At 28.0% G+C, this 19,230-nt stretch overlaps 3 protein-coding genes across 3 annotated transcripts; all 3 read right to left on the minus strand.

Annotated features, from left to right (window-relative positions):
* Window positions 1-4,893: 4,893 nt before the first annotated feature.
* On the minus strand, window positions 4,894-7,636 carry LOC126838434 (palmitoyltransferase ZDHHC6-like). The gene is made up of 9 exons (XM_050572836.1): window positions 7,472-7,636; window positions 7,206-7,387; window positions 6,810-6,894; window positions 6,587-6,746; window positions 6,406-6,523; window positions 6,181-6,318; window positions 6,025-6,090; window positions 5,232-5,419; window positions 4,894-5,170 (listed from the first exon to the last, which is right to left on the minus strand). Exons 1-9 carry the CDS (start codon window positions 7,524-7,526, stop codon window positions 5,068-5,070), a joined length of 1,095 nt encoding a protein of 364 aa, XP_050428793.1. The 5' UTR covers window positions 7,527-7,636; the 3' UTR covers window positions 4,894-5,067.
* Window positions 7,637-9,064: 1,428 nt separating this feature from the next.
* LOC126838987 (importin subunit alpha-1-like) lies at window positions 9,065-14,971 on the minus strand. The gene is made up of 10 exons (XM_050573866.1): window positions 14,788-14,971; window positions 13,943-14,031; window positions 13,705-13,876; window positions 12,988-13,141; window positions 12,522-12,916; window positions 11,815-11,990; window positions 11,570-11,752; window positions 11,301-11,483; window positions 10,511-10,660; window positions 9,065-9,336 (listed from the first exon to the last, which is right to left on the minus strand). Exons 2-10 carry the CDS (start codon window positions 14,012-14,014, stop codon window positions 9,253-9,255), a joined length of 1,569 nt encoding a protein of 522 aa, XP_050429823.1. The 5' UTR covers window positions 14,015-14,031; window positions 14,788-14,971; the 3' UTR covers window positions 9,065-9,252.
* Window positions 14,972-16,174: 1,203 nt separating this feature from the next.
* On the minus strand, window positions 16,175-19,204 carry LOC126839374 (vesicle transport protein SFT2A). The gene is made up of 5 exons (XM_050574676.1): window positions 18,911-19,204; window positions 18,747-18,834; window positions 17,927-18,105; window positions 17,743-17,860; window positions 16,175-16,984 (listed from the first exon to the last, which is right to left on the minus strand). The coding sequence occupies exons 2-5, from the start codon at window positions 18,816-18,818 to the stop codon at window positions 16,856-16,858; spliced, it is 498 nt and encodes a 165-aa protein (XP_050430633.1). The 5' UTR covers window positions 18,819-18,834; window positions 18,911-19,204; the 3' UTR covers window positions 16,175-16,855.
* Window positions 19,205-19,230: the final 26 nt, after the last annotated feature.

Consider the following 19,230-nt stretch of genomic DNA (forward strand, 5'->3'; position numbering starts at 1 on the left):
TTCGATTACATAGCATTATATTACAGCAGTAATATAATGCAACGTGATCGGACCACATCGAAATTTTGTAAAAAAATTTAATATAAGTAATATTAATAATACTATAAAAACCTTATTATACGATTCCATTAACTCTGGGAGGGGGGAGGGGCAAGGGTAATTTTATATTTTTGAGTAATATAATCTCCGCAAACTATTTAACTAATATTATATGTATGACATATTTCTTATTTGAATCTATTTACGTTTCAGTGTAATCCAAAGACGGGTCCACTATTGAAGTAAAGGATTAAAACTTAAAATCATCAAATTGCTGTGCAAATTAATCTCTGAACTGAAATCAGTATAGGATAACTAGGCATTATACGAATTACGATATGCCACAGAACAATATATATATATAGATGTCTATTGATAGTACTAGATAATCGGTCACGTGTAATTGGATAAATCAAATTAGGAAGTCCCCCTGGGCAAATAGAGGTCGTCGCCAATAAATGGCGAATTACTAGTGCGGTCGAGGGCTATCTAAATTCAATACTTACTACATCATCCGTTTGCAAACAAATGTGGACGTGCTTTTGATGTAAACAAGTAGAAAAGCTACCTCAACAAATATGAGATTTATGTGTGGCGCCAAATGACCAATTCAATTATTACCGTGATATCCGATCGTAGAACAATGTACCTAACTAAGACCATTTTACATAATTATGAATATGGTTAGCATGACATAATACCACACATTACACATATCACACCAATTTTAACAGAAACTAAAATCTGTTATTTAATCCAAAGGGGAAAGGCTTGCTTATGAAAATACATTACGCATTAGTATAATTTTTACCGATTTTAACGATTTGTATAAAATATAAAACATACCACAAAAATAAAAATTTGACGATGACGTTGTTAAATATTATTAATAAATATTTATGGAAAACAACGACGCAAATTATTATTGCCCGATGCGTACCTAATCTCCTCATCTCCATCTTAATTAAAATGTGATGAAATAGAAGTCCAGTGTTCTGGAAACAAAAATATGCTCCCTATTAAAGCGTTAACGCAATCCCGTCCTTGGTAGTCGTTGACGCAGTGTCAGATGACATCACGTCAAATTATTAATTCCTGTAATCGAAGTACATAATCTGGAATCGGCTTCTAATTAAAAATGTTATATCTACTTGACCAGAAGTCATAATATAATTAAATGCACACCTACATTAAACACAATGTTACGTGTTCGAGACCCATATTAATAACTGGAAACAGCAAATATACCTAATACAAAAATGTCTTCTAAGTGTGTTACTTTCTTTTATTTTAGGATATTATACATTAGTTGAAAATTTAGTTAAGACTCATTATAAAAAATTTCACTCTAGATTACTCCTCCACTCGAATCCATTAATAGCAAACCAGCACACAGCTACTATCCCGGACAACGCCCCTCGTCGTCTTATAAGACGTTGGTGTCGAGACCTCCTAAATTGTAATGCCACCGTTTAATTTCTAGCCAAAACCTGTCAAAGAGTCCTATCACTGGATAGCTTCCCTACTCGTAGTCTACAAGTCATTTATTAAATTGTTAGCATATTTTCTTATTGTATATTTTGTATGTACAGATTGTAAATGTTATTAAAAAAAAAAAAAAAGGATATTATACATGATTATTCATTGACATGAACCGCAGTCGTATTGTGTCATAGATTTAAGGCTTACAATTTCAATTTATTTTACAAAAACTAAAACGGTTAAATTGACATGAGTTCTTTAAAGATTTCTTTATCTCTTCTATTACTTTAAAAGTACCATCAATTTTGAATTTAAAAATGGCACCCCTTAATTCTACTTTCAAATAAAAAATATATGAAATCCGGTCACCCTGCGAGGTGTTCTTCTTATTCAAATAGTAATTCTTCACAACTAAAATTAATATAACCTACATAAAAAAATGCATTACATACAAATCACCGACCGCCGGCACTAGGAATAATCTAAAACGTCGAAGCTAAAAGCGCGTAACACGCTTGAACCTTATCTAAAAACAATTTGATTGTTAAAATATTAAATATTGCACATATTTTGTCCCTTAATAAATAGTCGGAATCGAGGTCCTTATAAGCATTGTTTAATATATAATGATTTTTGTAAATTTAACCAATATGAATTACATTTCGTGACTTTATACTAAATTTTAATTTTAGAATGTCTAGTAAGTGAATAAACATATTTTAATGCGATATGGAATACCTAACTAATTCCTAGTTATCGACAAACTATTAAATATTTTTCTGCTGTAGATTCTTGACACACCTAACTTTAACAGTTTTTATTAGTTATTGATCAAATTAACTTGATTGTCGAAAATGATAGATGGGGATAATAAATGAGTGTTATATAAAATCGAAATGATTCTTGGAATGCTATATTTTATCAAGATTGTTTACCGTCTTGTGCTGTAGTTTGTAAGTATACAATACCTACATAAAGTTTATACATTGCGATTAAGTTTATCCAGAAGTTTAGGCAAGACATACAGCAATTTTGGAATTCCACATACTTAAGATTTTTAAGTGGTAACGTATACATTATCTTGACGTTTTAAATTAAAAATAATTTGCTGAAAACTTTGACTGATCGATAACCAGTTCTAAATAATTACTTTTAAAGTCATTACAATTCAAAATTTAGGACGGGAGTTGGAATGCGGTAAAATAATGTACGCGCAGATAAAAATAATACTACACTTCACCCTTCTCTCATCCTAAACTTTTAAATTTTAGTAACATTTAAAGTAAATATTTAAAACTGGTTATCGAACAGTCAAATTTTCAGCAAATTATTCTTAGTTAAAAAAGTTAATTAAATATACTCGTTACCGTTTAAACACATTAAGGATGAGGTTATATTTTTGAAAAATAATTTTAATTTGAGCAAACTATTAACTATAAAACAATAAAAAAAGTCTAATATCTTATGAAATATTGACAGATTCATATTTTGCGAATAACCCTGTAATAGTAATATATTAAATTAACGATAGCAGTTATATATAAGTAAACTATTTGGTATAGTAATATTATTTAGACAACTCGCTGTTGTACTGGCGACTCAGCAACACAGGTCCCATTTAGCATAAAACCTTAAAAGGGATGACGAAGTATATAGACTATAGAAAATTACGTTAATGATAAATGAACAATTCTCGTGGTAAAGTATAAGACACGAATGAAACCATCCGTTCCTTGTACCGACGTTCCCTTCGTTCGTAAAGGGGAAGAGTATGTTATAATATATAACAATACGTTTGTATTGTATAACCCGAGCTTTAGTTAACGACAATGAAAAAATAAATATAAAACATGAAAATCGTGTATAAGAATTCGGCATATTCTCAGAACTCAAAGGTTATCTACCTTTATAACGTAGCACCTATAGGTAAATTCAAAGGGGAGGCATGGTTATAACTTGGGACTGCACGCGACCTTCCATTCGTTTTTAATGCAGCCCTAGTCCCTATATTTTTACTGTTATTTTAAATTTGTTTTTTTTTTTTGCAACACAATAACATAGTTTTAATTAGGTACTTGTATGTACCAATGTACCTATTATAATTTAAAGATATAAATTATAGCCATTCCCTTAATACAAATATTTCATACACCCACCATAATACATAGGCGTGCGAACGGGGGCAGCACTGTACTTTTTGTAATCGTTAATAATTTTATTTCGTGTGTAGTTTATTTTATTTGAATCATGAGAAGTGTTATATTTATAATTTTCAACGATTTTTATATTTTTTCTTATTTAGGATAAAAAATAAATAAAGATTAAAGTGATTCGCGAACGGCTTTGTAAAAGGCAACTATTTAAGAGAACTTGATACCTACCTCTATTTAATGAGGAGTTAGGTATAGGCAATTTTTTGCAATCTTAATTTGAAGCTTAAACTATTATGTGTAATTAATTATTAGTTAAGTAATTAAGACTCTTTTTTAGTAGTTAAATTTATTTTTCGGATTATTACAGCATCCTTGACAGAGGTTTTAAATATTTTTTTATCTAAACACAACTACGCAGAATGTGTTGTACTATGTCCATGGCTATTTTAGGGCAAAAACACCAATTGTGAAATTGAGAGATAACATTTTGGTGATAATGTCATATCCGATTTTGAAAATAATAATATAAAAAAAAGTTATAGCTATTTTAAAAAGTAAAAACATGTGATTTAAAATATTAATTTAAATATAAGTTTATCAAAGAAAAGAATATGGCATTGTCGACAAAATCTTGTCATCTTTCATTTTTTTTTTTTGTACATTTGCTTTAAAATCATCACAGAGCAAGTAAAACGCATTCTGCGTAGGTATGTTTTAATACTAGGAAATTGGATGTATAACAGTCCTCTTAAGAATACCACTTAAGTACCACTGACATATTATGTTAAAATGGAGTGGTCAAATCTTATGCTACATCTGAAATTTAAGTCTGAAGTTTGTAGCCTGTGATAATATTTTTTTTTTTTTTATTAAAGAGTATTTACAATCTATGCTGCAAGGCATAATAAGCAAATAGTTACATTGTTATGTATACAGAGAGAGGGAAAAAAAAATAAACAAATAGAAACGGTGATTTGATATGAGGAGGGAGGCTATCCAGTAATAGAACCCAACGTGATTGTGATAATATTAATATAAAATTTATAAAGTCCAAGATGGTTAAATTTAACTGTGACTAAAAATTCTAATTAGTAATTTTCCAATAAATATGTTAAAATTAAAGGTTGAAGTGACTTATACATAGTATTACTTAAAAATGATTATAAAAACTCATTAAAATGATAATAATAAAACTAAAAAAATATACATTATTTTATTATTTATACTCGGGGGAGTATTTATTTATTACATAAAATAAGAAATAATCCTTTAAAACAAATGTATGTAAATTTATCAACTAATAATATCATAAAAAACATATAAATTGTGTTAACAAACAACTTATTTTTGTAAAAAAATGATCAATGACTTACAAAAAAACAACCATAAATAATTAATTGTCTTTTTTTGAAGGTAATGGAATAACACATTTTCTTGGGAACCAACCTCGTTGTTGTGGTTCTTTTGATGAAGTCTTATGGCCATACATCCAGTATCTAATAAAAAGTATATCATAAAAAAAAATAAACAAATAATCAATTCATACTAAATACTTACTTTCGAAAACGTGTTACTTGAATTATATCATTTAATTTTAGAGGCATACGCTTTTCATCGGTCCATGGTATTTGAAAACATGTGCATAAGCCAAATCTCAGAGGAAACCAACGACCATTATATTCTCTAATAACTTGCATTGGTTGTTTCCATGACTGTTTTATTAACTTTTGCTCCAACTGTTCTATCTACCAAAAAGTTTATAAAGTTTAGCACACTAGATTATATAACAACAAGCAGTGGCACCGTTTAGGGGAGGAACAAAAAGGACCATGCCATCTTAGTTATTAAAATTGTATACCTAGTACAATAAGTACCTCATATATCAGTAGTAAGAGGAGTTGGTAGTAAGTTTAAATGACTATGTACATTATACCATCACTATTGTACAAATTATGATTATATTACATCATATTTATTATAAACTAATATGTTTTTCTTTAATAGTAAAAAGTATACTATTATTATGAAGGGTATTCGGACTGAAATGAAATTTGCTCCCCCCCCCCACCAGATGACAAACCAAAGAATCTCACATTATCAATATCATTGCAACAATATTTACATTATTAATGACTGTTCTCACCAGTTTAGCTTAACACTAAAATTGTAGGCATTAGCCTATTAATCTATACTTACTTAAATAATGTTAAGCCTAGCTCATGAGAATGACCATAACATTTTTAACAAAAAATATAATATTTTAAATGTTATACAAAAATAATATAATATAAAATACAAAATTTAACCAGTATAATATTATTTAAAAAAAAGATACTTTATGTTTACTTACAGTTAAGTCATATTTACCACAACCTTCACGTAGAGGCCAATTAATGCCATCTCCTTTGGCAAAAAACTGATTAAAAAAACAAACAACAGCTCTTTAATTTGTAAGATTCTTTTTAAAAACAATTAAACATAAGATAATTATTAATAAAATACATACATTTTTAATATTGTTAATTTTGCCTAAATTATAAGGGTAGACAAAAGGAGGTATACTAGAATCTTGTTCGCGTCTTGAAATCGCTTTGCCAACAATCCAGTCTTCTATGTTAGTACAATTTCTCATTATGTATTTAATCTATAAAATAAATTAACAAAGAGTATTATTAACAAAATTTAATCTGAAAATATAAAATACAATTTATAATAATCACCACATTCATACTTGAATAAATAACAACAAGCTAAGAGTCAAAATGAGACACAAGTCTAGACCAAATGCTGTAAGCCACAGGAGTACAAGTTTTACAGGAAAATATACAAGTACTCGATTTCCAAAATAACTGTTAAAAATATTGTGTAATTAAAAATAATTAAAAAATAAGTATTTAAATTAATATATTTACCTCCATGCCACCATAAGGGTTTTTAATAACAATGTGGCTGATTGAATAGTTGCTACTATTGAGAAAAATATAAACAAAATAAAAGAAGGATAATTAGCATGGCCTACACAAGTATTTAACCACGGGCAGTGGTGATCCATTTTTAAAACACAGCGATTACCTAAAAAATTATTGGTTTATTAGAAAAAATAAATGCATCTTTTATATTATACCTATTACATACATTTATGGCAGTGATGTACGCGAGGAGCTTTAAAGCCATTACAAATTTTACAAAATTGCAAATACTGCTGGTCTTCTTCACAATTCTAATAGATCATAAAATGTATTAATTATTATATTTAAATATTTGTTATTTTTTTTTTAAATAGCTAAGCGTTTTTTTCATAATTTGTAATTAATATTGCCCCCCTCCCCCACCATCACTGCCAAGATAACAATGACTTATTTGAGGTAAGAGGCGGACAACATCTGTTTTGTAGTGCTGCAGGAAACAAACACAGTACCGCTAGTACCAAGTTTGAAGCTTTATATATATCATTGCATCACACACAGTAACATTATTTATTCGTACATTAACATAATTAACAAAATTAACAATAAAATTAATTGTACTTACAGGTGTCCATTTATAAGGCAAAAATCCAGGTCCAACAAACACAGACTTCAAATAACAGGAAAAACTAATAACAAATAAGGAGAGCAACAGGGCAGTATTAAGAATTCCACCCAGTGAACCAAAAATGGGCCACCACATTTCAGTAAAATACAGCGTAGTCAATGTCACAAATTTGAAAATCACTAAAATTATACATACATTTATTACTAATTTTTTTCTGTCATATTTTTAACCATTTATTATTTATGGTCACAATAAATACTTACGGATCGATAATATTGGTCCCCAATGGACAAATCTTGACCAGATGGAAGGCTGCATTTTAGACTTTATATATTATACTTCTACCATAATAATTATTTAAAAACTGTACTCTAAATTGTATTTTTTTTTTATAAAAATTTAAGAAAAGTATCAGTTTTTTAGTTTGAATTTCATATAAATTTTAATCATATCATGACCAAGTCCAAACGCCTGTTATCAACATCAGTGTAGCCATATATTGTGATACAGTATATGTGGGAAAGATTTGAGCCCTAAAAAGCATAGACCTATGAAGTATAGGTCTTTCTTTATAGGTCTATGCCACGATGTAGAGAAGATGTTCTCTACATCGTGGTCTATGCTAAAAAGCCTTCCGGTATCATTTATAGTATTTGCATAATTTTTATTATACAGCTCTGCGCCGCAATTAAAAATTGGTAATTAATAGTAGATAACTAAAAAAGTATTTGATATCAATGACTAGGTTGTAGTCTTGAATAAACTTCTATAATTCTTAAAACAGAAAGTCGTGCGAGGGGCCTAAGATTTACATTTACCGTGTCTATACGTTTACATGCGAGGTTAAAACCGATTTAGAATAATTTGAATTAATTTATTACCGTAGTTAAGAAAATATAAACGGCTTGGCTAAAACCGAATTAGTAACTCCGCATTTTTCAATTCTGATTAAAAATGCATATGAACGGTTAATGAGAAGTAGAAACCGAATTAGATTTATGGGGTATAAATGGACTAATAAAATTATTAACTGAAAACTGAAGAGGCGAGTCGATAAAGATGTAAAATGAAATTGTTTTGAAAACATTTTTTTATTGAAATTGTTGTAGGGTACACTTTTAGTAAAACATTAATAGTTAAATGCGAGTTCAGACGAGTTTGTTCAGCTTAAACATTTAAAAAGTCGAAACGTATTGAATAAAATGTTGCCTTCTAAAAAGTTTTGAAAATGCCAGTTAACACCTACAGCCTACAATCCACTAACCCCTTAAACTATTACTAGGTACTTGTTAGTATAAACCTGTCTAAAAGATTAAAAGTTTAAAAAATCAACTATTATGTTTTATTACTATAGTATAACATCTTATGTTTGTAGGTTTAAGACTACAATGAGTCACAATATAATATTGACTCAATATTATAGATATATAGGGTAGACTCCCTAATCACTAATAGTGATTTTTAACTGTTTAGGTAATAATTTTGAGTATAAGCAGAAAGGATGATTACCGTGTACTTACTTTTTACCGCCTAGTATAAAAATAAAATGGGATAATTTAATGAGATACAAGTGAGAAATATTGGTAAAAGTCAAGAAGAAATGAACTCTACAAAAATGTAAGTACAAATTAGGGTTGTCATTGAGAGATAGGTTAACCACATTTGATCAAGGTCAGGAAGAAATAAAAACAGTAATAGAAAATAATATGAGAAGTGTAATTGGATAAATAAGTGTTTCAGTCTTACATTTTTTATAATCAAATGCAGCAGAAATCATGTGAACCATATAAAAAAAAAATGTTTTTTTAGAATCACGAGTATTTATTTATTTGTATAAAATAATATCTTCATACAACTAGTTAAAAAAAATATGTATAAAACTAAAACTCACACATTTTTAAAAAATATATAAATAGTACCAATACAATTTTTGATTTAGGTTTATAATATAAAAGTAAATTTAATAAAAATTACACCACATTGTTTTAAATAAATATTACTTGTGATATATTAATTTGGTATTACTTTTGTAAAGCGTTTCTCTTTAGTTGTCAATACTGAACAGTGAACTCGGACTATTCATTTCCAGGGACATTATTTCACGTTCGTCATATCCATGGATTTCATCCTAAAACAATTTTTTTTATGATTAAAAAAATAAGATAATATTGATAATAAGATAATTTTGTTATAATGTTTCAACAGTATAAAACGATCAATGATCTTGATTTTTTTTAGAAATCTAGATTTGAATAATTATCGTTGATCACCTCCACCCCTAAATTTGTAGAAAATGCACCAGCATAATCCTTAGACGAAGCAATAGCACAGATTGGATAATACTCGTTTTATCTAATCTGTGGTAATAGTGCTATAGAGTTTAAAACAATTTTCTCTTATAATACTTAAATTTTATTTGAAAAAGTGTAAAATATTATAGAAGCAAAGTATAGGGTTGTCCCAATAAGAACGCCGGATTTAATCTGGTTTTTACTTTATTTAAAAAAATTAATGTGTAGAATACATTCCCCGATTTATGAATGGAATATAACATCTGACATATTTGAGGGACAGAAAATCCACAAAAAATTGAACAATGTCAAATGCATCCTGAACGGGTAACTGTATGGTGTGGCTTTTGGAGTGGAGGTGTTATTGGCTCATATTTTTTTCAAGAAGAAAATGGAAACACAGTGACGGTAACTGGCGAATGTTACCAAGATATGATTACAGAGTTATTGTGGCTAGTTTTACATGTTATTGACATAACCGATAAGTGGTTTCAGCAGGGCGGTGCCATTTCCCATACTGCTCGTTCAACAATCATGTTATTGCACGAAAAATTTGATGGTCAACTTTTTTCACAATGTGGTGACCAGAACTGGCCTTCCAGGTCTCGTGATCCATCCAATGGACTTTTTCCTTTGGGGTTACGTCAAAGCTCATGTCTACGAAAACAAACTACGGACAATTGAAGAACTTAAAGAAGAAATTTGTCGTGTCATTGGTGAATTAGACCCGGAGATGTGTTGGCAAGTGATGGGAAATTTTGTGACCAAAACTGAAGCTTGCCAGCATAGCCGAGGTGCTTAGACACATAAGCAAGGTGTTTATTCTATACATAATTCGGAGAATGTATACTACACGTATATTATAACTTTTTCTAATTAAGTAATAACAAGATCAAATCTGGCGTTCTTATTGGGACACCCTATATATGAAAATTATTTTGATAACACCATTAACATATAGCAAAGACTGTTTTTACAAATTAAATATTATCTAGTTAACAAACTACAAACCTCGCCTTGGAAATATTTCTCTACAATAGAATAAGCCATTTCGTATATTTTTTGAGAAGTATGATTCTGCAAAGCTTCCAAGTGATCTAAGCCACAAGCCTCTTCTATCAAAATGCATATTTTTCCTTGTGAACCATCATCACTAGCTTTCTAGAATATACAATTTTTAAAGAAGTTATTGAATAACAAAAACACATTGTTTGGAAGAATGCATTCAATATCAGAATGTCAATATGTTTTTATTATTAAATGGTGAATGTAAATTAATTATGAGCAGAATTCAACTTTAAGCTCTACATTTTTTTTCAAAAACTATGTTCTACATTATAGGTTTTGTTTTTTGTAAATTTTAATCCTTGTTTTTACACTTCAATTAAGTTATGTTAGATAATAATACTTTAAGTAAATTTTTTTTTTATGTATTCATAAATTCATTCAGTTTTGATAAAATGAGTCCTTATTATTTCATAAAAAATGTAGATAATTTACAAACAAATAATAAAAACTATATACTTTTTTTTTATAAATTGAAGAAAATTATACACAACTAACATTTTTATCAGTCTCTAGGAGTGCCTAAAAATTTTAGTACAGTATAAAATAGCAATATTCTCAATTTTTTCAAAATTGATTAAGACATCAAAAAACTAGAGTGAGGATATATGTTATTTAGTTAATTTTGCTTTTCATAATACATTTTATTTGTTAATTTATAAATAACAGATTATGTTTTTAAAAACTTGTCTACATAACAAATATTTAACTTAAAACAGTTAACTATTGAAATTACCTCTAACAATTGATTTAATCCTTCCAAAATAATCTCAACCATCCTTACATCTTGTGACAACAATAACCCACAGTACGGTTCTAATATACCCAAATCTATTAGCTGAGCTTTCTGTGCTACTGTTCCACCACTAAATAAGTTATTGATTGCCCATGCAGCTTCCTTTTGTACCTTAAGATCACCCTAAAAATTGTTTACTATTCATTAACTTGTTTTGTTTTTTCATAGAGCAATATATGTTTTAAATTAACAAATAAATATATACATACACGATGCAAAACGTTTACTAAAATTGGCAACAATTGATGATCAATAGCAGCTTGAATTTGGTCTACACTACCGGCCATAACATTGGATAAAAGCCATGCTGCATCCTTTACTACCGGAATACGTTTATGTGTTAGTAGATGTTTAAGGTACCTAAGTACACCATAATCCAATGCGTGTTTTGTCTAAAAAAATAATTTTTAATTCAATCATCAATCATACATAAAAATTAAATCATTTTTCTCACTTGTGAATCGTTTCCAGACACCACATTACCAACTACGCGCAATGCAGGTATAAGTATTGATGTATCGTCAACTTCTAAATATTTCATAATAGCATTCAAAGTTCCAGCTTCAATTATTACTTGTATTTTTTCATTACTACCATCCGTCAAATATGAAAGTGCCCAACAAGAGTTAGCTGTAATATACATTTTACAAAAATAGAACACTAGACAAGATTTTATCACAATATATAAAATATAATGGACACTATCTCATTGAATACCCTAAAGACAAGAATAAAATAGTCTTTATTTTTTTAATGTTTATAAATAAATAATTTGTTATAAATATTTGGCAATAATTGAATGTCATCCGTATGATTTTCAATCAATGAATGTTTCAATACATTCATAATAATTTAATGATTTTTTTATAAGCCTATCGGTCTTGAATTTTGGGCAATTACTTATGCAGATTTGCAAAATATCAACTTGAGGAAATGATTTGCAATATGCAAAAGGAAAAAAGGTGCATTATAGTGCATTTGTAAATCAGTTATATAAATTAATACTCATATTATATTATAGGTATTAGTAATAAATTATAGGTATTATTAATTTTATAGTGTATTTTAGGTTTAGTTAAACAAAAAGAGCACATAAAATGTGTACTGAAGTGTCTAAAAATATTATCTATTTACAATACAAATATTTAAAAAATTACTTACAAACAACTTGGGAATCATTATGTTTCAACATCTCGACTAATATAGGAATACTAGGTAGTAGTTCGTTGAAGTTAGGTGGTGGATTTTTACTTCGGCAAAGATTTGACAATGTCCATACAATGTTTTGCTGGGCTGTAACCTCTGTTGTACTTTGAAGCAAACTATTTAATACAGGTACAATTCCATGTGACAATACTGCATCGCGAGGCTCAGGTCCATCACCCGCAATATTACCAAGCGCCCACACAGCTTGTTCCATTACACGAATATCAGGTGACTGGAGTAGGTTGACGAGTAAAGGAATAGCACCTACTTTAATAATAGACATAGTATTGTCCGATGAGCCAGATGCAATGTTGGTTAAAATCCAAGCACACTCATACTGGAAGTCAGTTCTATCAATATAAATAGTATAAAAATTAAAAACAAAGTAATGTAGTTCTCAGTAGTGTATATTCTCACTTACTTATCATTATACTTTGTTGTTAAAAAATCCATCAACATAGGTAAAACACCGGCTTGTATAAAATCGTCAATAGGTGCACACTTACGAGAGCTTAACATTTTACGAGCATATTTTAAACAATTCAGCTGATGTGCCAGGGAGGATGACAAAAGACCTAAATCAATTAGATTTTGCGATAAAATAACAGATAAAAATAATTTGGAACTTGTAATCTACAGGCCTTTAAAATTAAATTTACTCTGTTAAGAGTACATACATTTAAAGTAAGGTGTAATCTTTTACTAAGAGTAAGTTTTGGATACAGTCTAGGAAGAGGTAATGCAATTTGTATTCAATAGGGCTGAATACAATATATATTGTTTTGTAATATTGTAATTTGTACCCTATTTTTAACACTCGTGTACTCGTCAGATAGTAAATTATTATCGACATAAAAACTACTATACATGGTACAGTATTTAACTTTTTAAAAAATTGAGAGAGCATAATTTGTTTTGCATATTCTTCGTCATAAGTAAAAATGCAACTATGTAAATGGAAAAAAATCTATAACAGACAAGTACAGAAAAGTGACACTATGCAGAAAAACAGCGGCCAATTTTATCCAACTAGATAATTTGGACAGAGAAAAAGGATAAACTGTTTTGGTTACAAGCCCAGATCAAAATTGCATAAAGAAAATAAAAGTAATTACATAATAATAGTTAAAAAATGTACCTTCTTTTAAATTATCCATGGTCATCTCATGGTCAATATTAAGTTCAACTACATCATCGTGCTTATTACTAGTACTAACTAATGCATCCATATTTCTTCGTTTAGCCATTTGTTCATCTCGTTTACTTTTACGTAATTCAATTGTTACATCATTACGTTTCCGGCGGAGATCCTAAGATATTAAAATTTGTAATTTTAATTTATCCTGCATAAAATGATAATAAAATTAACTACTTACTTCATAGTATTTAGTTCTGTCTTGAAAAACATCAAAACTTCGACTACTAGTTACTGTCTTTTTAACAGGCATATTAATTGATTTTGATTCTGAAAATAAAAATATTAGTTTTTAACTATTATACATACTTAAATAGTTTTTAAATAACTAAAAGAAATACAATTTATTTTATAATGCCAAATCAATAAATTTGAGGGCTATTTTGTATCAGCAACATTGTATACCAACTAGAAAACAACAAATACAAAATGTTGTCAACATAGAGTTCTTTAATTTTGCAGCTCAATATACATAGTAATAATGTCTGTAATATATTTTTAATATATTTTAATTGTTCTAATTTTTATGATCAAAGAAATGGAAACAACATGTATAGCGAACTTATTATTTAATAGTATTATATTATTATCTTACATTAATATATAAGGAGCCATTAAGGGTTTTTCCAAAAAAACCGAACAAATTACTAGGAAAAGTTTCAACACATCAACATTTAACTAGAAGACGTGTCACTATTTGTTCGACCCTAGTTTACAATATACATCAGAAAATTTGTTTAAAAAGTGAAACAAGTCAAAAAAATCTTAATTTTTATTGAGGTTATCACTGGTTAGACTTGGGGAAAGTCCTCAAAGTAGGCAATAATTGTATTGAATAATTTTTCCTAACACCTATAAACTTGAAACAATTATCAGTTATATAAATGCTTTTGGATAGACTCACTGAACAGTTTTTCGCAATTTTCTCGAAACATAAATTTTTGACTTGTGTCATTTTTAAAATGCATGCGTGATATAATTAGTACTGAAATGATTGACTACTATGATTTTAACAAATTCACTTACCCTTTTATTGACGAATATCTAATATAATATTGTTTAGTTCGGATTGTCGTAAAATTTAATGTTTAGTTATAATTGTGAATAAAATTTTAGACAAAACATATGTTTTGTGAGTCGAATATAATATTATGAGAACGACTAAACCTGTACGTGCTGAAGCTAAATTGTGAATAACGAGTAAAAAGTTACAAGGCTGACAAACATTAAAGTAGCCATGGACTATACGACACAGGTTAATCCAAATTATTTATAACTTTTTATCTTAATTTTTGAAAACTAGTTATCTCTAACGGCTGCGACCAACCAACTCCATTTTCGCAACTTGCAATGCTCCGTGCATTGGCGATTGGATAATACGCACAGAGAAACAGCTACAGCCTACAGGGCAACGTACACTCGTCAAAATTATTTATAATCCTGAGACGGTGAGACCTGAATCAGTATTTATAACGATCATCAGATTATTATTAATATTATTTATTATCACATGACACATTCTACAGATTACAAATTCAATCCGTGAAATTGTGACTTCTGCTGCTTAAAACCTAATCATTACATATTATAATATTAGTTATCATTAATTATAAGCCCACTTTTATAATGTTATAATATACTTGTATAAAGGTCTATACATTTTATGTAATATCATTTGTTACGTTAAACTACATTTGCATAGGTTATTATGGCTTTGTGTACGTTAAGTATAGATAATAAAAGAAAAAAAAACCAATTGTAAAGTAGAAAACAGGTCACAAGTGTCACACAAAAGTGTGACATCTTAGTTCTTTACGGTGAAGATTTTACCGGGCTAAAAAACTAAAGGTTCTTAGTTCACAAATTCAATCATTTACAAAAAAAATTGTGCTTTAAAATTAACAATATTATTTATTGTTTTCTATACTCGGTCATGTGCTGGTAAAAAATTACTTATATGCTAAAGTCTAATGTATGCACCATTACCAACAAGTTAATGAGTTATGTAACTCCTCTCTCTCTCAGCATGGCTAAGCTTTTATTAGCTTCAAAACAATTTTAAAACTAAAAACACAATTAAGCCTCTATGGTATTATTTTTGTTAAATTAAAATAAAAGTAATAGTTTTAATAAAAACTTTTATTTTTATAAAAATATCTAGTACATTGTTATGTTATTAATTTAATTAACAATATAAATTGAAGTCACAGGTAGTATTAATAATTTGAGATAAATGCAAGCACCATTTTAATTTTAATATCTATTTCTATAATAATATAGTTGATAAATAGAAGATTTATAGTTATATTTGTATGATATACTATAATATTATTAACAAGTATCAAAGTATTCACTTAAATTTAGTTTCCAAAAAAACAATATTTATTATGAAACAAAAATATAAATTAATCAGTTACAAAAGAGTTGTAATTAGGAAGACTGTAATAAGGCACAACTTGGTAAAAAGTATTACAATGATATATTATTTTATTTTTTAGAACAAAATAGCAAATGTTTTTCGATAAAACTATCATTTTTAACAAAACAATTTAACGAAAGATGCTTGAGTGTAATAATTCACAATAATATTACTTAATTTACTAGTGATAAAAAAAAAAAACTATACCGTTTACAACTGAACATACGCAACACATAAAAACTTAACGATTTCAAAGCTTTTTAACAACTATCTCTTCAAAATTAAATTTGTAACAGCTATATAAAAATAATAAAAATATATAATTTAATATAACCAGTATGGACATTATCTTTATGATACACACAATATTACTTTACAATTCTAAAAATAAATTAAGAAAGTATGTTAAAAATCACTGCACACAGCCAACAACTTAGCTTTTAAATACTTAAGTAAAATAAATTTAATAATAATTATAACACATGTGATCATGGATCTGTAAATTCAAAACATTGGAAGCTCCAAAATGTAAAATTGACATACGTAGGAATGCTGATACAATACAAACAAAACAAATATTGTACTTAGTTATTATCTCAGGTAGTTCTCAGTAGTTTCTTAATACATTAAATATATAATTAAAATTGTTTATTGAATATATGGTTGTTGATAAAATTAAGCCATAATTGTGGACATAGAACTTTTGATGGCTTCTCTTGCATAAGGTATGTATGACAATGAGTACCAGGTTAATGCTAGAAATTGAAATATTATGCACAGAAATGTTAACGGAGCATTTTTCATCTAAAAACGGAAACAAAATAAAATATTAATTAAGTTAAACAATAAAATGCTAAAAAAACAATTTAAGTCCATTTCATTGAAATAGTAATTATACATCATTTTAGTGTATAATTGTAGTGCAAATGGACACTGTTACCAAAAACTTATTGTTAACAAAGAATGATATAATTCATATTTCTTAGAGAATCTTTCCTTAAAATACACTCTTGTTAAATTCAATATAATCCTTAATTAAGTGTATTAGGCATGACTGTGTCTAAATATTAACTAAATGCCTATTTTTACCATCATATAATCTAAAATTTAATTTTTGTACAAGGTATAAAACAAATGTGTACATTGTATACACATTTTAAAACTGCACGAGTACTATATGCACAAGTGTGAAATAGGCTTAATGTACTTTAGTCCAATACTAGGGGGAATCATAGTTAATCTGTACAGGTTATGTTTTACTCTTTTAATTATTATCATTTATCACTATCTCTTTTCAATAAAAATAAAATACCAGCAAATACATTCATACTCGTACCAATGAAATATTTAAAAATTTAAAGTCCCAGAAAATAATGATAAATCATTATGTCAATAACCCAATATATCTTATTTTCTTTTCTTACAATATCTTAAAATTGAATTTACAGGTTTAATCAAATTTACAGCAAGGAATAACATTTTTATAGGTATTGGTATCAATATACCAATACCTACAGCCTACAATAACTATGTTTCATACATTTAAAAAATAATATACTTACACCAATAGCTGCTACTAAAGTAAGAACAATCATCACAAGTGCAATAACTGTTGCGATAATTCTAGAAGATGAAAACATTTTTTTTACTTGTTTCATTGGACCCATCAAAAAGCACGTACTAAAATATAAAATTCATTAAACAAAGTAAAATAATAGTTATAATTTAAAATAAAATACAATTTACCTGAGAAGTGATGTTACATTTCCTAAAGTATAAAATATACTAAATACAGCCATTTTTTTGTGTAAAGGCAAAATTAAAGCTGTTGCTCCCATTAATGAAAAAAATATTCCAATCACAAAGCAAGCAATAAAGCCTTTTATGCGTGTAGACCATTCTAATGAAGACATTTGGTTAACATTCTGTAAAAACAAGAAATGCATAAAATAAGTAATCCCTATTGAATACTATTCAGACAGTAGTTGACAGGAAAATAAAAATAGCTGAGGTGTTGTAACACATTATAATTAGTTTGAGTATCATATATTGCTGGCAGTCCATTTTTTTCTTTAAGCAGTCTGGAGAATAATTTAACATACCTGTCCCCAAATCTTGTCCTGGTAGGACAAATTAAATAACTATGAATAATAACAAAATTAAGTTTTTTTTTCTTAATTTAAAAGAACAATGGTACATACTTTATCGGGCACTTTTTCTGTCGAAATTATGTTTTTTTTTGTTAATTTTAAATTTATAATCTGAGAACTCTACTGGCTCTTAAATGTAATACATCATATACCCACACAATGATAATCAGTATCACTAACGTTCAAGTATAACTTAAACGTAACTTTTGAATCAATCGAGTTCAAGGTATAATTTAATTTTAAAAATCAGCAAAAAAAAGGTCACATTTGTTCCAAAATTAAAATAACATTTCTACAATGTTAAAAGAAACTATTTTAAAAATATATTTATTACTATTTAACTATCAATATGTTTTAGAAAACCTACAAAATAGTCTTATATTTATTATTAAATAGAGCCAAATGAAGATAATTACTGGCAAAATTCCTGTAGAGCTATCATTGTCTTGATTTTCTTGCCCACTCAATGCTTTTCGTAGCTTATCCATTGTAATTGTTGATTCTCTTTATAAATCACATATTATAAATGCATTATAATATTATATTCAAAATAATTTCAGGAAACATATAATATACTTACACACAAGAGAGTGTAAAAAATTGATTGTTTATGGTATAATTATTTAGATCCAATCGTTAAGAAAACAATTTATTATATTTTCTTGTTGGACCTATTTTTTTCTTAGAAAAAATTTGGACGAGAATTGTTTTGAACAAATCATAATAAAAATATGTCACAGTGATAAGAGATAACACGATGAAACATGAAAACCCAAGGTCACATTTTTTTACCATATGAACGCACTGATTAATCAACTCCCCTTTTTGCCATTACTACTTACTCACTATACGTAGCAGTACGCAATACGCACTTCACTGCTCAGCATACGGATAGGCGGA

The sequence above is a fragment of the Adelges cooleyi genome, unplaced genomic scaffold, assembly GCF_023614345.1.
Source record: "Adelges cooleyi isolate 19-005CV unplaced genomic scaffold, UGA_ACOO_1.1 ACOO_flye_CR_arks_rails_tigmint_CR_PRNA_30, whole genome shotgun sequence".
Classification (NCBI taxonomy): Eukaryota; Metazoa; Arthropoda; class Insecta; order Hemiptera; family Adelgidae; genus Adelges; species Adelges cooleyi.

Bases quoted from the DNA above. Each gene is read 5' to 3' on its own strand.
- LOC126838987 (XM_050573866.1), bottom strand. From the start codon at position 14,014: ATGCCTGTTAAAAAGACAGTAACTAGTAGTCGAAGTTTTGATGTTTTT. The intron at 11,753-11,814 runs GTGAGAAAAATG...TTATTTTTTTAG, and splicing joins TGTCTGGAAACGATTCACAA to ACAAAACACGCATTGGATTA. The intron at 10,661-11,300 runs GTAATTTCAATA...TGTATATTCTAG, and splicing joins GATTAAATCAATTGTTAGAG to AAAGCTAGTGATGATGGTTC.
- LOC126839374 (XM_050574676.1), bottom strand. From the start codon at position 18,818: ATGGATAAGCTACGAAAAGCATTGAGTGGGCAAGAAAATCAAGACAAT. The intron at 18,106-18,746 runs GTAATTATCTTC...TTGTTTTTACAG, and splicing joins GCTCTACAGGAATTTTGCCA to AATGTTAACCAAATGTCTTC. The intron at 16,985-17,742 runs GTAAGTATATTA...TTCCGTTTTTAG, and splicing joins CTTTAGTAGCAGCTATTGGT to ATGAAAAATGCTCCGTTAAC.
- LOC126838434 (XM_050572836.1), bottom strand. From the start codon at position 7,526: ATGCAGCCTTCCATCTGGTCAAGATTTGTCCATTGGGGACCAATATTA. The intron at 6,895-7,205 runs GTAAGTACAATT...ATGATCTATTAG, and splicing joins TGCCTTATAAATGGACACCT to AATTGTGAAGAAGACCAGCA. The intron at 6,524-6,586 runs GTAAATATATTA...TATTTTTAACAG, and splicing joins ACCCTTATGGTGGCATGGAG to TTATTTTGGAAATCGAGTAC.